This window comes from Heterocephalus glaber, unplaced genomic scaffold, assembly GCF_053883595.1.
Source record: "Heterocephalus glaber isolate CG9 unplaced genomic scaffold, H.glaber_assembly_v1.0 deba00001097, whole genome shotgun sequence".
Taxonomy (NCBI): domain Eukaryota; kingdom Metazoa; phylum Chordata; class Mammalia; order Rodentia; family Bathyergidae; genus Heterocephalus; species Heterocephalus glaber.
The window spans coordinates 189,029-206,994 of NW_028258191.1; the positions used below are offsets into that span (position 1 = coordinate 189,029).

General features: G+C 36.6%; 1 protein-coding gene across 39 annotated transcripts in view; it reads right to left on the reverse strand.

Annotated features, from left to right (window-relative positions):
• Positions 1-8,044: 8,044 nt before the first annotated feature.
• Neb (nebulin) overlaps positions 8,045-17,966 on the reverse strand; it is a 227,134-nt gene continuing 217,212 nt past the window's right edge. For 25 of the 39 annotated variants that reach the window (XM_087209962.1, XM_087209988.1, XM_087209983.1 and 22 more), the window contains 9 exons: positions 17,127-17,219; positions 16,745-16,837; positions 16,327-16,419; positions 15,337-15,444; positions 15,047-15,230; positions 14,562-14,654; positions 12,862-13,014; positions 12,488-12,594; positions 8,045-8,711 (listed from right to left, as the gene is read on the reverse strand). In XM_087209962.1, the coding sequence (XP_087066088.1) occupies positions 8,538-8,711; positions 12,488-12,594; positions 12,862-13,014; positions 14,562-14,654; positions 15,047-15,230; positions 15,337-15,444; positions 16,327-16,419; positions 16,745-16,837; positions 17,127-17,219 (1,098 nt within the window). In that variant the 3' untranslated portion in view covers positions 8,045-8,537. The remainder of the gene's footprint in view (positions 8,712-12,487; positions 12,595-12,861; positions 13,015-14,561; positions 14,655-15,046; positions 15,231-15,336; positions 15,445-16,326; positions 16,420-16,744; positions 16,838-17,126; positions 17,220-17,966) is intronic. The other 14 variants (XM_087209985.1, XM_087209984.1, XM_087209980.1 and 11 more) reach the window with 2 other exon arrangements.

A 17,966-nucleotide genomic window follows, 5' to 3' on the forward strand; every position in this document is an offset into this window, starting at 1 on the left:
TAGACCCATATTTCTCACCATGCCCTAAATTAAAATCAAAATGGATCAGAGATTTAAATATTAAGACAATCTACTGGAAGAGAGTTGGTAGGACTGAAGACAGATGTAGGCAGACTTTATGAACGAAATCTTAGTTCCACAGGAAATAGGAAGAATCAACTGGGATTACATCAAATTAAAAAAGACAGTAAAGGAAACCAGAAAGAAACCTACAGAATGGGAAATGATTTTTGCCAGCTACTCCTCAGAGGACTAATACCTAGAAAATAACTCACTCAAAAAGTTAGACCCTCCCCCTGCCCAGATTTAAAGAAGCAATCAAAAAATGGGCATCAGAAATAGACACTTCTCAGATGAATTGCAGCCATTAAGTATATGAAAAAAAGCTCAACATTGCTGGCCATTCAGAACTCTCCAGAAAGGATGGCTACCATCAAGTAAATGCTGACAAGGCTGTTTGGGGAAACGGAACCTTTCTGCATTGTTGGTGGGAATGTAAATTGGTACAATCACTATGGAAATCAGGAAGATTCCTCAAAAAATAAAGGAACGCAGGGCTTAGGAAGATGGAGTGGTAAGCAGCAACCAGTTGGCCTCTCCAATATTCGGAATCTGGACACTGGAAGATGACTTGGGAAGAAATGGAAGGTGGATTCCTGGGACCCAGGAAAGATTTCAAGGGAAAATTGGAGCCTGCAGAGAAGAGACCAGAATGCAGAAAAAGGAAGGGGCACGGGGCACTTTCTCTTTGGCTCCTGGGTCATGGCGTGAAAAAGGAACAAAGATAGTGAAAATGAGTGACTCTAGAGCCCTTCAGGGAGACCTGTATGAGAGGAACAGAGCAGTGGATGCTGTGCACTACAACAGCTGCTGAGTGACTCCTGTCCAAGCAACTACCGTATTCCCTGGAGAGAAAGCCTGGCTGGGTGTCATTTTAAGGAGGGACAAACTGAGTCTGGCACTAGAGAGTAGCCACAGGTTGGCTTCATCTCAAGGCTGCCGGTGTTAAGCTCCCACACTAATTGGATGAGAGGGACAACCACAGGAGATATCCATGCTCAGGGAACTGATCAAGCTGGGCAAAGACACCCAGAGTGTTATAAGCTAAACAACTTAGGCCCTACCCTGACAACCAGAGGCTAGGATCAACCTGAGTTTCTGTGGATTTGGAAGTCTAGGACCAGCATCCTGCCATAATCCTACTGCCAACTTGCTGGTGATTATCCAGCATGAATCTGGGCTTTGCCACCCTTTTCTACCAGGAAGAGCAGAGTCACACCTTGAATTAGACACCCACAAAACTCCATAGACTCCAGAATATAACCACAGGCTTGAAATCACAGAGATTTATTTTTAATTGGGTTTTTTTGTGTCTGAGTATGAACATTGGTTTTAGGTTTTTTTGTTTTGTTTCTGTCTTTGTTTTTTCCTTATTTCCTTCCCTCCTGGCTTCACCAGTTTCCTTTGGCTTGGGTAATCTTCCTTTGTCCTTCAGCCTTGCTTCTAATCTTTTCTTTCATTTCTTTATTCCTCTTTAAAAAAAAAAACAGGAAATTAGGAAAGACATGGAAACCATGAATCCCCAACATAGAAAAGAACTGGATTCCATAAAACAGATTCATTGAAGTCCAGGAGATTAAAAGTTCTATTGAAAGTATGCAGCAGACTCAACAAATGTGAAGATAGAATATCAGATCAAGAAGACAGGGTTGTGGTTAGCAATCACCAAATGAAAGATGTCTTAATAGCAAGGGACCATGAAAAACAACAGCTTCTAGACATTGTCAAGAATAGTAATATAAATTGAATTTGATGAAAACCCAGAATATAGCACAAAGGGCATAAAATCTGTTCACAGAAGTAATAGAAAACTTTCCAACCAGGGAAAAAATTTGACATACATAAAAGTCAGACATATAGATAGAACTCCAGATAGCCATGGGGGTGGGGGGGACCTACACCAAGGCATGTAATAGTCAAGATTTCCAGAAATTAAATATAAGAATATTAAAAGCTATTAGAGGAAAGAAACGAATCACCTATAAAGGAAAACTTATCAGAATGATAGCATACTTCTCAAACCCTTAAGGAAAGCTTGAAGTGAAGTATTTCAAAATTGATAGAGAAATAAGGTACTTCATGGTAAAGAACACTTGAAAATCCATGACCATCAAAGAAGCACTCTAAGAATTTCTGAAGGATTTTCTAGAAAAAGACAATTTCAAGCATCCCAGTAGAATGAATCCACCAGGCAAGGCAAGCAATTAAATAGAAGGGAAAGAATGGGTACGAATAATAGGAAAATAATCACAAGGATAAATCAGTACCATCAGTTATAACTGATTGATGAATGACTCAGTTCAATCAAAAGAAACATTGGCAGACTCTTATCAAGAAAGATTAACAGTATGCTGCATACAAGAATCATTTAACTCAAAAATTCATAGACTGAAAGTCAAAGGATGAAAAACTACTCCATGCAATAGGAACCATAGAAAAAGCAAGAGTAGCTATTTTATTTGCAGACAGTGGATTTCAAGCCAAGACTGATCAGAAGAGAAAAAGTCACTACATGTTAAGGGTGCAATCCAAGAGGAAGAGATAACAATCATATCCCAAATACCTGTGCACCCAACTATGTAAAACAAATACTAATGGATGTGAAAAATCATAATACAGTTGGGATGGGGGACCTCAGGACCCCCCCCCAAAGTCAAGTAGACAAAACATCAGAGCTGAACCAAGCCTTTGAATAAATGGACTTTGTAGTTTTATAGTGTTCCACCCAACAATATACATTCACAGCTGCACATGGAACCTCCAAAATGAACCACATACTAGCTCATAGAACATGCAAAGGAATTGAAATTATCCCATGGATATTATCAGATCATAGTGCAATGAAACTGGAAATAAATGGCAAATGGAACTACAGAAACACATAGAAATTAACACACTCTTGAAAACCCAGTGGATCACAGATGAAATTAAAGAAGAAATTTGACACTTTCTACAGTTAAATGACAGTGTCAATATGTTGTACTAGAACTTATGGGATACAATTAAAGCAGTCCTATGAGGGAAATTTATAGCAGTGAATTCCCACAGAAAAACAGCAAGCTCAACCTAATGTTGACCCTCAACATTCTAGGAAAAGGAGAGCAAGATAAATCCAAAGCTTATAGGAGGAAGGAAATTTTTAGTTTAGAGCAGAAAGTAATGCAATCAAGACTAAGAAAACAATACAAAGAATGAATCAAAGAGTTGTTTCTTTGGAAGATTAAATAAAATAGACAAACTCTTAGCCAACCTTATTAAAACAAGGAAAGACCCATGCAATTAGGAATGAAAATGACAAAATCACGCTGGGTCCTTCAGAAGTCCAGAAGATCACTAGTTCCTACTTTGAGAACCTGTACTCTAAATGTGATGGAAAATTAAGAAATTGACAGATTAAAACTAAGAAGTGAAGCAAGATATAAAAATTCTAAATCCAATATTAGTCAAAATTGAAATTGTTAAAACTACCACCAAAGAAAAGCTTAGGTCCTGAGAGATTCACTACTGAATTCTACAAGAACTTTAGAGATCTAATGCCCTTACTCTTCAAATGCTAATGAAATCAAAAGGAAAGCCATACTCCCAAACTCATTCCTGGAAGCATTACCCCAATACCAAACTAGAGAAGGATCCATTCAAAAAAGAGAACAACAGGCCAATCTCCTTAATGAAGATAGATGCAAAAATCCTCTATAAAATACTGGCAAACAATGCAGAAAGTCATCAAAATTATACACCATGACCAAGTAGAATTCATCCCAGGGATGCACAAATCAATAAATTTAATACACTACATTAACAGAAATGACAAAAAATGATAAAAACCACATGGTCACCTCAATAGATGCAGAAAAAGCATCTGACAAACTCCAACATCCACTGGAATGAAAACCCCAAGGAAAATTGGAATAGGTCTTAATCTGATAAAAGCATGTATGACAAACAAACAGCCAACATCATATTAAATGGTCAAAAACTGAAAGCTTCTACTCTTTTTTTTTTTGGTACTAGGGATCAAACTCAGGACCTTGTGCTTGTGAGGCAGATGGGAGAACCACTGAGCTAAATCTCCAGCAGCTTCCACTCTAAAATCAGGAACAAGACAAGGACGCCCACTATCCCCACTACTTTTCAGTATAGTTCTGGAATTGTTAACAGGAGCATTAGGCAAGAGAAAGAAAGAAAAGGAATATGTATAGGAAAGGAAGAAGTTCAATTATTATTTGCAGATGACATGATACTCTACATAAACCCCCAAAACAACCTCAGAAGACTCCTAGAATTAAATTCAGTAGCATACCAGCATACAGACTCAACGCTCAAAGATCAATAGCATTTTTGTACATGAATAACAAACTCAGAAATTAAGGAAACCACACCTTTCACAATAGCATCAAGAAACGTGAAATACTTAGGAATCAATCTAAAGGAAGTGAAAAACCTATATATTGAAAACTACAGTACGCTGAAAACAGATAAAAGAGGATATATCAGAAAATGGAAAGATATCCTTCTAGATATGCAGAATCAATATAGTGAAAATGGTCAAACTTCCAAAATTTATATAGATTTAATGCAATCCCAATGAAAATAAAAATAGCATACCTCACAGAACTGGAAAAAACAATCCTAAAATTCATATGGAACCAGAAGAGACCTAGAATAGCAAAAGTAATTCTGGGCAACAAGGGCAAGGCAGAAAACATTGCAGTCCCCAATTTGAAGTTATACTACAAAGCTGCTGTGATAAAAACAGCATGGTACTGGCAAAGACAGACCTGGGGATAATCAAAACAATAAAAGATGCAAAAATAACTCCAAGGACATTCGGCTACCTTATCTTTGACAAAGAGGCCTAATACCTTCACTAGAAGATAACCTCTTCAACAAATGGTGCTGGGAAAACTGACTTTCCACATGCTGAAGACTGAACCTAGACCCATATCTCTCACACTAAACTAAAATTGAAATAGATAAAAAAAATAAATATTAAAATAGAAACAGTCTGCTGGAAGATAGAATAGGTACAACTCTTGGAGACATGGGTGTAGGCAAAGACTTCATGAACAAAACCCCATTTATACAGGAAATAATATAAAGAATTAACAACTGGGATCACATCAAATTAAAAAGGGTTTTTTTGCACAGCAAAAGAAGGAACAGTGAAGAGACAACCTGGAGAATGGGAAAAAATTTTGGCAGCTACTCAGACAAAGGACTAACATGTAGAATATATAAAGAACTAAAAAATCAGATCCCCTCCCTAATTTTAAGGACCTAATCCAAAAATGGGTATCTGAAAGAAGTACAAAAAGCAACTAAATATATGAAAAAATGTTCAACATCACTGGTCATTTGAGAAATGCAAATTAAAACAACAGATTCCATCTCGAGAACGATGACTATCATGAAGAAAACAGTAAGAATGGCTGGCAAGGCTGTGGGTAAAAAGGAATCCCCCATTTTTGTTGGGAATATAAATTGGTATGGAGGGTCCTCAAGAAACTAAAACTAAAGATAGCATTTGATCCAGCTGTGCCCCTCCTAGGTGTCATCCTGAGTTAAAAGCATCATACAATAATGATATATACATACCCAATGTTTATAGCAGCACAACTTATAATACTAAATCTTGGAAACAGCCCAGATGCCCATCAACAAATGAATGGATAAAGAAAATGTGATAGTTATATTGAATGGAGTACTGCTCTGCCATAAATATGGATAAATTTGAGTCATTTTTAGGGAAATTGATGTACTTTGAGACCATAATTTTAAGTGAAATAAGTCAAACACACGTTTTAATTTATGACATTGTTTCTTTTGTATGAGAAACCCAAAGGGTAAACAAGGAGCAAAACAGAGGGTAGATGTTGGGAAGTAGGAAGAACATGTTCAAGGGAAGAGGAATAAGGGGAGGAGGAAGGGGAAGGGAAGAAAGGGAAATGAGACTTTAAAAAGAATGGAAGGGGAAAAATGGAAACAAAGCTTTTGTAAATGGGGAGGGGAACAAGAGTTGAAAAGGAGGGGAGTGGGAAAAAAAGGACATTACTATTATTATTTTTGGTACCGGGGATTGAACTCAGGACCTTGCTCTTAGGCAGGCGCGGTGCCCCCCCTAAAAAGATATATTATGTAAAGTGCAAGTTCCACATGATGAATGTGATCATTATGTATGGCAAATAGGCACTAGTAAAAATAAATAAATACTAAAACTAGAAGTTACATTTGACTCAGCTATTCCCCTCCTAGATATTTTCCCAAGTCATCATACCGTAGTGATTACATGTATACCTGTGTTTATAGCAGCACAATTTATAGTAGCTAAATATTGAAAACATCATATGCTCATCAACATGAATGAATAAAGAAAATTATTTATATATAATGGAATATTACTCTACCACAAAGAAGGATAAACTTGAAACATTTTTAGGTAAATGGATGCATCTTGAGACAATAAATCATAAATCTGCACAAGTTTAAATATCGTATTGTTTCTTTTGTATGAGAAACACAAAGTATAAATAAGGAGCAAAATGGAGGATAGATACTAAGTACTGCATAGATAGATAGTAATCCCAGCACTCTCAAGGCTGAGGCAAGAGGATCACTGTGAGTTCCAGGCTAGCTTGGGCTACATAGTGAGTTCAAGTCCAGCCTGAACTACGTAACAAGACCCTGTCTCAAAAAACAAAAATTACTTCTTCAAAATGGGGGAAGAGAAAGAGAAGAAAGGGAAATGGGATTTAGAGAAAAAAATAGAATTGAAGGGAAAAAATGAAAATACAGCTTTTGTAAATAGGGAGAGGAAGAAGGGTTGGAGGGCAGGGGAGGGAGACAAAGGAATTAAGATGTGTTATGTACATGTACAAATTCCTTGTGATGAATGTGATCATTATGTACTGCAAACATATACTAGTAAAAGTAAATAAATTTTTTTAAAAAAGAGTTGGGCCTTGTGGGAAGTTTTAGGTCATGAGGGATGGGCCAAGGGAACTGTGGTACCCTGATCTGTTTTTCACTCTTATTTCCAGCCATGAGGTGAATGGGTTTTTCCATGACAACAGCCATGAGATGTTCTGCCTTGCTATGGGCAAAGAAGCAATGAGAAAAATTTATAGTGGACTGAAATTCCAAAATCATGAGTCAAAATAGGTCTTTTAAAGTTGATTTTCAGCTGGCCATGGTGGCACACACCTGCAATCCCAGCCCTCCAGAGGCTGAGGCAGGAGGATTGCCATGAGTTCAAGGCCAGCCTGGACTACATAGTGAGACTTTGTCTGAAAAAAAAATTTAAAAATAAAGTTGATTTTCTTAGGGATTTTGTTGTAGTAATAGCTAATATAGTCATGGTCTTCTCTTCTTACTACTGTAAGGACACTTTATCTTTGTACCCCCTGAATCCTAGCGTCTAACCAGTGCCTAATGTATAGGAGTATTCTGTCATTCACAAATACATGCACTCTGCTGGAGCTTTCTCACCACATGAATCTCAGACCCTGAAGAAGCTGGAGGGGCTAGGAGTGTAACTAGTGGTAGAGCACTTGCCTAACACATTCAAGGCCCTGGCTTCATTCTGTAGCACTGAAAAATAAAAATATTGAGGCAGTATTATTACTATATCTCTAAAGGTACAGGGACACATCTTTCCTTTTTCTAAGAAGGCTAGTCTGTAAACAGGCAGTTAGCCCTCACTGTCTTTCTGTCTTTACCCCTTTTGACAAGTCTTTGCCCTACACTCTTCAGCCCACTAGATACAGATGGAAAGAATATTGAGGTTAGGGTTGGATCCCACAGCTGTTTCTAAAACTCTTAAGGGAAGACTGCTCAACACAACTATAGAAAGTTTTGATATTTTAACAGCACATTTAAAAAACTTTTAGGTAATATTTTTAAGTATACTGTAAGGAATTTGCTTTATTGAATTTTTTATTGACAAATCTTAAAACCACTAAAAATAAAAGTTCATTCAATCAATCAGTAGAGTTTATAGCAGAATTATAGTTTTTATTAGTTACCAGTTCATCACCAATTTATATTGACTGTCAGCTTAATAGCTTCAGAAACTGTATTAGAAGCACAAGCATAAGCATTCAGTAAGCAAGGAAAAGATGAAATTGTCTCTGCCATTTTTTCTAGTATATTTGGCATGTTTATCAAAGGAAATTTGATAATGGCACTTTTAAAAATAAAGAACTTACAAGTTTACTGTCTCAAGTTTTATGTGCAATTCCAGAAAATAATGAAGATGTAAGTCTAGTTTTAAAAACTGCATAAATCAATGATACTAACATTAGTCTTACCTAGTAATTATTGGGGTTTATACAGAAAAAAATAAGTGGATGGTACTACCATAAATGTTGACACAGAAAATCATTAGGCAGCTTCAAAACTTGGGTAACAGTAGAGTCTAAACTGAAATACTGATTGCAGGTTTTGTAGGTCCTGCAGACAGATGTGAATTCTGGAGGTGCTTAAATAGCTTCAACGTAGTTGGCTGGGAGCATGCCAGTCCTCCCAGTCCTTTGCACAGTGCCATACATCCAACCTTCATCAATAGCTTGAACATTTACGATAGCATCTCCATCTTTGAAGGACACCTCATCTGCATCTGCAGCCATATAGTCATACACAGCACGAAAGATTTTCTATTTATGGGGATGGAATAAAAAAGGAAATTACATATTGGATTTGTAATCATTAATTTTAAGATCCCTTATGACTTTTTCCACTAATGTAAGTTGCATAAAAGATATGTAACTAACACCAACAAAGTAAAAATGCACAACATAAGGAAATATTTGCATTATCATGTATCTGATAATGACTTAGCATGCAGTATATATAAATAACTCCTATAATTCAGTACCAAAAATAATAAATAAAGCAAAGGATATGAATTGACATTTCTCTAAGAATATACAAATTGTCAATAAGCACATGAAAATATGCTCAACATCAGTAGACATAAGGGAAATGCAAATCAACACATAACAGAATAATGATAATCGTTAAAAAGACAATGACATGTTTTAGAGGCATTGGAGAGAAATTAGAGTTTTCATAAACTGCTGGTGGCTGCTGGGCATGGTGGCACACACCTGTAATCTCAGCACTCAGAAGGTTGAAGCTGGAGGATTGCCACAAGTTCAAGGCCAGCCTAAGGCTACAGAGTGAATTCAAGGCCAGACTGAATTACATAGCGAGACCCTGACTTAACAAAACAAAACGAAACACAACTTATGGTGAGAATATAGTACAGCCACTTTGGAAAATAGTTTGGCATTTATCTCATTAAATCTAGAGTTGCCACCTGACCCAGAAATTCCATTCCTAGATATGTGTATACACAAAAGGAATAAAAACACATCTGCACAATAACTCATATACCCATAGTCACACCAGTATTACAGCTGCCCCAAAGTGGAGACAACCCAGATGCTCACCTACCAACTGATAAAGAAAATGAGGCATATATGCTTACAATGAAGTATTATTTGGTAATAAAAAGAATGAAATACTGATATACAACATGGGTGAACTGCAAAACATTAAGAAAAAGTCACGTATCAAAATTCACATACTGTATGAGTTCATTTATATGAAATGTTCCAAACAGGCAAGTCTATATACATATTAACGAACACCTGGGATTGAATGGAGCACGAAAGGAGAAGCTGAGCATGAAGGAATGCTGATGGGTAGTGTTTTTTACTGTTTATGAAAATATTCTAAGATTATGGTAATGATGGACCAGTTATGTAAATGAAATAAAAGTGAATAATACACTTTAAATTATGAACTTCATACTGTGTTATACATAAAGCAGAGAAAATTGTGCAAATTTTATATGTGGCTGTGCTCTTTTTCTCTAGTTTGTGGAGGTGAAGCTTGTGTTTCAGGAAAGAATTTGAAATCCCATAGCAATATTGCTTGCATGAAAGTTGGTCAGAATCTTGACGGAGTCACTTTTGTCAAGCCATTTCCAAAAAGAAAAAGAAAGCCAGCAGAGTATGAAGGAAAGGTTTTTCAGCACGATTGTTTGATAGTAACTATCACAAAAGACTGCCAGAACCATTGCTTTACACAAAGGCCACTGCAGCCTTACCCAATACTTAGAGGACATCTTTCTAGCAACTGTGTATTCAGCTGTGGACTGGTGTTACCTTTGTTAGTCCTTGTAGCTAAGGACTACTGTTTGAAAATATTTTATGTAATCCCCTTTTTGGCTTTAAAAGATTTCCCTTGCCTCATCTCCTTTGACTACACCCATAATTTGGTATGGTGTGCAAGGTATTGCAGTGCTCTTCTATTTCCAAATACATTATTACTCTTTGGGAAATCCCTCTCTCAGTGTTATTTAGGTTGACACATGTCATCTCTCACTTTGGGAATTTAGAAGCACACGAGTAGTAAAAGTTTCTAAAAGTCATTCAAGACAATGTTGAAAAATAGTAAAACTTTGGAGATATAAATAAGTGAAAATACTCAGTTCCTTCCTAGGAGCAGCCTCTTAGTAGTGGTTTAGAATGTAACCTATACATTTTTTTCTTGCATTCTGAAATATGCACACATACATTTATATTCACAAATAAAAAGTGGAACAGTATTATAAATAGCACTCTGTCCCTTCCTTTCCAGTTAATATAGCTTGGAAGACTTTCAATATAAATAGAAAGTAGTCTTTTTGAGTGCTGCAGAACATTTCACATTTTAGTAATACTACAATTTAGCCATTTCCATTTTTCTGTACTATACTTATCACTATGTTATTTAAACACTATTAATGAGCCATCCTAGTGTTTGACTTTGGGCAAATAATTTGTGAAGAAAACTTTTAAAGGTGAAAGTGTTAGGTTAAATGGTGTGTTTAAATTATTTTTAAGTTTATTACTCTAATATTCAGGGATGATACTTTAATATTGTTTTCCTTTGCATGTTCTGGTTACTGGTCATGGTAAACACTTTTTTATTGGTCATTTTTATTGCCTTTCCCATAATTTGTCTATTCATACTCTTCCAGGTCTTTCTTACTTTGAGAGAATAATTTATCTTTGCATTTGAAGTGTATTTTGATTTTTAAATATTAATCTTTGTTATATGTGCTAAAATATTTTCTCTAAATCTGAGATCTTTCTTTTTGTTAAAAAAAAAACAGTTTTATGGTCAAATCTGTTGGCCTTTATCTTTACACTTCTAGATTTTTCACTTTACTTAAGAAGACTTTCCTTCATTTGTAATGTCATTAAAGTATTCTCTTTTTCTCGAGTATTTTTACAATTTTGTTTTTCATATTTGTATATTTGGTATAGCTTCCATTTAAGTATGATTTGAGAGGAGTATCTGATTTTCTTTTTTTTTTTTTGGTACCAGAGATCGAACTCGTGTCTTTGCACTTGCACAGCAGGCAGCGAAACCACTGAGCTAAATCCCCAGCCCAAGGAGTATCTGATTTTATTATTTTATAGCCTAGTTATCCCAAGATCATATAACTAAATAACTCATCCCCTTCCCCTGATTTGTAGTTATTTTAGAGTCTATTTCTGAATTTCATCTATTTTTGTATCTTAATGCCAAATTCTTATAGTATGTTTTGTTCTTTTATGGTTAAGTTCTTTACAATTATCATTTTCAAAATTTACTGTATTATTCTTGTATCTTTATTCTTTCAAATAAATTTTAGAATTAGCATATAAACTTTTTAAAAACCCTACTGGGAATTTGATGGAAATAACCTGATATAATTCATTTATTTCAGGAGAAATGACAAATTTACAACATTCCCTTCCTGAAATATGGTGGCATCAACATATATATAGATCTTCTTTAATGTCCTTTATTGAAGATCATTGTCTTCATACAAATGTTACTCATTTCAATCCTAAAGTATTACATTTTGGTGACACAGTATGAATGAGACTTAGGTTTTTTTCTTTTGGTACTGGGGATCGAACTCGGGACCTTGTCCTTGCGCGGCAGACAGCAGAACCACTGAGCTAAATCCCTGGCTGGAGACCTAGGTTTTAAAATAAGAATTTTAAAGTAGCCTAGTAAAGTGTGAATATGATTTGGCTTACCTTTTCATTACATATTAATAGGGGAGATCTAATATATGACATACAAGTATGCATATCTGAATATGTATATACATTATTGAAAAATTACGTGCGTAAAACTAATGAGTCCAAACTAATACTTTGCTCTAGTTTTTAAAAAAATCTCTGAAAAATCCTTTTCATTATTTTGCATTTGGGTGGTAATTCAGGTTTTCTGATATTGACTTCTACTACATGAAATGTGTAGTAGAACATTGTATATACAATTTTGTTTTTTAAAAAGACACGAAGGCCAGACTACTTATAATCATTTTTGCACATAACAAAAAGCAAGAATGATTTGAGTAGTATGTTTATTGTTTACTTACTCCAGCAGTAGATGGATGAGATGGGATAGAAGATAATGTTGTCTGTTGGGTGGCAACTGAAGATGATCTTTGTTGTGGCAGCTCTGTGGTTTTTACATGTTTGTAAGCTGCAGAGAAGGAAAGAATAGTTTATAAAAAGACAAAAGTGTGCAGACATTTACTCTTTGTTTAGTAGTTGAGCAATAGTGTCTTTCAATTTCGCGATTTCTGAAAAGGGATAATCTAATTGAAAATTACACATCTAACTTCACTAAAATCTCCACAATTCTAGTTTCTTATCAGAAGATCAAAAAAAAATTTTAAAATCCAAGTATTTCTTAGTAACAGTGAACTGACTAGGCATGATTGCCAAAGTCAGCACCATCTACTTGTACCTGTTGAAGTTGTAGAGAAAAAGGCGCCTCCATCACTGTAGGTGGAGAGGTGCTGGTCAGCAGCTTCTGAGTGCTCAGACTTCTCCTCCCCACCACTGATACTCAGTGCACTGGCAGATCGTGACTGCTCCCGGCTCCGGCGCTGAGCTTGGACTGGTAGAAGTGTGATTGGGAGAGATGTAGCAGAGATGAAAGTCCTATAGTTCTATGATAGTAATTCCTAACAGCAACTGAGTCTGGGTTGTTGTTGGTGTGTGTGTGTTGTTGGTGATGGTTTGGTGTGTATGTATGTGTATGTGTATTTAACCAAGAATAGTTTTAAATAGTTTTCTATGGATTAAACCCTCACAACTCTATTGTTGTTAGTATTAGTATTTTTGAAAGGGCGGTCTTGCTGTGTTACCCAGGCTGACCTCAAACTTGAGATCCTCCCACCTTAGCCTCCTGAGTAGCTGGGATTAGAGGCATGTGCCACCATGCCCAGTTCCCTTACCACTCTTCTGATGTATAGTTGTCATCTTTATTTTACAGATGAGAGCCAAAAGTCATGTAACAGTTAAGTGGTACAGTCAGATTTCAAATCCAAGAATCTGTTCTTAACTATTACTCCTCTTCACAAGTTTGCCTATTTTCCTGGCTCACCAAAATAAATAGATAGTAATCACATTCAAATTTCATCTTCAACTTTTCCAGCGAATAATCCCTAACTTCCAGATTGACTGAGATGCTTTCTCTGTGTTCCTGTAACACTGGGCAGATCTTTAAAATTGTGCATATCAGCATACATATAACAGGATTTATTAGTTTCTCTTCATCATTAAACTAGAGTATAAATCCTTTAAGGAATGGCACCACATATTATTCTGTTTTCTAACATGAACAGAAAGCATAAAGATATGGAGCTGTTCTGGTGAATGAATAATCTTCCTTGACACAGAAGAGTCCAGAAAAGTACGTAAGGGTCAAATCTATTCCCTTCTTTTTGCCTAAGTGTTTTATTGTCATCATTTCTCCATAGGAATGCTAGTAACAGGGCCTGAAGGAGACATGAACTAAGGCAATGAATCAAACTCTTTTCCTAACTTGGACTTGTCTAGAAAATCTTTTTTTTTTTTTGGTACGGGGGGTTGAACTTGGGACCTTGCGCTTGCAAGAAAGAATCTGCATTCTTTTTTTTTTTTTTGGTACTGGGGATTGAACTCAGGACCTTGGGACTGAGAGGCAGGCAGCAGACCCACTGGCCTAAATCCCCGGCCCTAGAAAAATCTTTTCTTAACTTGACTATTCAATGGGTAACTCAGAAAATTAAAAATCCTGAGCCAGGCATGGCATCACATGCCTGTAATTCCAGCTACTTGGAGGCTAAGGCAGGAGGATTGCAAGTTCCAGACTAGTCCAGGCAATTTAGCGAGATCCTGAGTCAAAAGCAAAATATAAAAAGGTTGACAGTGTAGCTTAGAGTCCCCCGTGTTCAATTTTCAATACCACAAGAAACAAAACAAAACCTCTTAAGGGAAGGAACTTTAGAACCTAAAAGTCAGTGACTACCTCACTAAATGGAGATGTGAATGGTGTAAGCCTTTTGTTGTTGTTGTTTGGTACCAGGGATCGAACTCAGGACCTTGCACTTGTGAGGCAGGCGGTGGAACCACTGAGCTAAAAATCCCCAGCCCTTGTAAGCCTTTTGTGGTATAACATACCATTAATCATGTGTAAGCTTCGGGACTGAATATTGTCTTCCGCTGGATCATAGTCAAAAACTGAACCAGGATTAGTACGCCAGACACGTAAACCTGAAAGAAATACTGGTGATCAGAGCAGATGTTCTTGCACACTTTCAGCAACTTGAAAACCAAAGCATGAATTTAAACAACTACAGGAGGATTGACTCACTCTTACTCAATTTAGGTTTGGGTCCGGAAGAGGAGATGTTTAAAAATACAGCAAAAGGGGCCGGGGATTTAGCTCAGTGGTTTCGCCTCCTGCTGCGCAAGCGCAAGGACCAGAGTTCAATCCCCGGTACCAAAAAAACCCCAAAAAACCAAAAAAAAAAACCCAGCAAAAGAGACCTCAGTTTTGCAAACTATGAGATAATAAAGGCTTTCTTTCACAAACAATGAAAGACAGACTGAGATCCTTTGTACTCTGACTTGCTGTACTGAATGTCACTTTTGTGCTCAGTTACCTGTAACAGTCTCCTGGTCCTGGTCATTCCGCTTTTGTTCCATTTCTACCACTTTTCTCTGAATACCTCGGTAGTTAATGTCACTGAAGTCCTGTGTGTTCTTTTTTACTCGTTCAGTGATAGGATCTGTCACCACTGGTGTGAAGCAACCTTTGTGCTTTTCAAAGTCTTCATGGTATTTCACCTGAAATGTCATGAATTTGCTTGATAAAAATAGGATGGTGTGACCATTTTTCTTTTCACATGTTCTAAAAGGCTAGCCATCCGACCCTAAAGAATTCCTGACTCACCGTTGAGATATGCCGTTGGGTTTCCCTCACACGTCTCATCTCAGGGGTATCTAAGACATAGGCAGCTTTGCCTTGTATTTGTTTCCTGAAGCTGTCAGAATAAAGAACCTATGGAGGAGAGAACATGAATGAGTCCAGAACATGGTGGTGTCCTCCTGCTGAAGGCCTAGAGCCTTTCCAATAGATGGAGATAAGGGAAGCTGGTGAGGGAAACTGGAGTCAGCTGACAGGGCCCAAAGAGACATGTGACTAGCAGTGGACCAGGTTAACATGAGGATGAGAAGGGCTGGCATCAGAAAAGAAAGGACTTGTTTTGACTTTGAAAATGGAATGCTTATTTTCAAAGAAGGGGCATAGTATAATTTTGAAAAAGAAATACCCTCTTGAATTTTCTAGAAATTGTCGCACCAGCACTGGTATGTTTGATGATATTTGGCACTAAATCTGATACTCAATGAGAGTTGAAAGAACTATCCTTTAAAACAAATAATCACTGCTCTTAGGTAATGTCCACATTGCATAAACCAATATGCTAATATAGAAATCCAAGTCCTCTCAACAGTAAAAACCCAAAATAACAAAGCCAGCAAATAACATCTATTTCCAAGTATTACCCATTTCATAAAGTACCTTAAAAATAATGGAGATCAGAAGATTGAGAATGTTAGGGAGTCAATTTGTTATAGTTGGTTATGAAAAACTACCTCAGAGTAAAGAAAAAGAGGAGGAAAAACATTAGCAATTAACTTATATTTTAGTATGATCATTTGGAATTGAAAAGCATAGTTGTGTTAATTTTAGTGTAAATTTTCAGTTGAAGAAGGTGCACATAAATTATATGGTGTTAAAACGTTATTTTCCAAAATGTTGCATTTCTCTCTTTTTAAATTTTAGTGTGTTTTTCAGATGAATGCGAAAGACATGTTTTCATGATGTTAAAATGTTATTTTCCAGGTTGTTGCACTACTCCTCTTTAATCCTAGAAAATACCGAGCTAATGTTTTCTTGGTTTCGCTTAGCTCTCTCCATCTCTGGAGTAACAGGTGTTGAAGTTGCTTTTCTCATATTTTCTTTGTACAATACCTAGGGGAGCCAAGAGAGCATCCAGACATCAGAGGGAAGAAAACCAGTTCTGAAAATTCATCATTTCATTAGTGTTATGGCTCAGTTATAGCACACTCTTAAACACCTCAGGAAGAGAAAGCCATTCAAATGTTATGGTAGAAAGCAGAAGATAAGAAGTAAAAACTGTGAGCTAGTGGGACTGGTGTATTGTTTTTTAAGTGGATAAGGAAGAATTTTAAAAAATACAAAGAATTTTGGAAACACTGTGAGATAAATTAGTGGTATAACCATGATGGCCAATCTTGTTAAAATTTTAATGACTTATTTTCCCTGTTTGAAATACCGAGCTAAAATTTTCTTGATTGCGTTTGACTCTTTCCATCTCAGGAGTAAAGGGTGTGGGGGTTGCTTTCCCCATGTTCTCTTTGTATAGCACCTGTGAGATACAAAGTTGTACCCAAAAATCACTGAGAGGCAATATTCACTACTAAATATAATGCAGGGGAGGGGAAACACTAAGTATAATCTATTACTATTAGTGAGAATAGCTTTTAAGAAGAAACCTTTAAAAAATGGTCAATGGCAATAGTAAATGTAGTACGATATTTCAAGGAGCTTCAAATGTAAGTGGTATCTTTTTTAACTTTGGGTGGGGTTAGGAGCAGGCAAAACTGCAGGGGTTATTTTGTAAAATTAAAAGCATTTTCATTTCTCAAAGACAATACCGAGCTAATGTTTTCTTGATTGCGTTTGACTCTTTGCATCTCTGGAGTGACTGGGGTTGGGGTCGCTTTCCCCACATTTTCTTTGTACAAAACCTATGCGAGTCCAATGGATTCAAAAAGAGGAGGGAAAAGACAGTTACCAAAACAAGAAATGGAACAGATAACCTTTGATGAGGCACCAACCATTTAGGCAATAAGGTTATATTACAAGTTAGATATTTGCAAACGAAGTCATAGCAAGACACATTTCCAAGGTAGGAACCTGCCCTGAAGTTTTTGCAGATTACAAGAGAGAGCTGTCATATTCTCAGAAAGGAGACAGGACCACCATCATTTTACCACTAGTAAATCGAAGTCAAGCCCCCACAGAGCATCTAAACAGGACTTACAGGAAAGGGTTTAAATGACACTGAGGATGAAGCTGCTCCAATACAGCAGCTAGTTAGTGGACCTTTTTGTAGCACTTAAACTATTATAGACCTGTAAAACTATAGATCCTGAGATAAGGCAAAGAGTTTCTCCTACTCTTTTTTTTTTCCTTTCTATTCTTTGTCCTATGTCTCTTGCATTTGTTTAGTACATCACACTTAACCATTAAGAACATCACAATCATGGCAAATAAATAGGAAGCATAGTAAATGCATCATGATAAATCCTCAATCTCAATGTTTCCCTCTATAGGAAACCTGGGAGGTTTGGAAAAATGCCACTTAAAAGAAATAATTCTGTTCCAGCAGTGGTTCTCAAAGCAGAGTCCCTGGATAGTCATGTCTGTGCCATCTGAAAACTTATGAGAATTCTCTGGCCCTGCAGAGACATATAGAAAAGTGAACCTGGGGG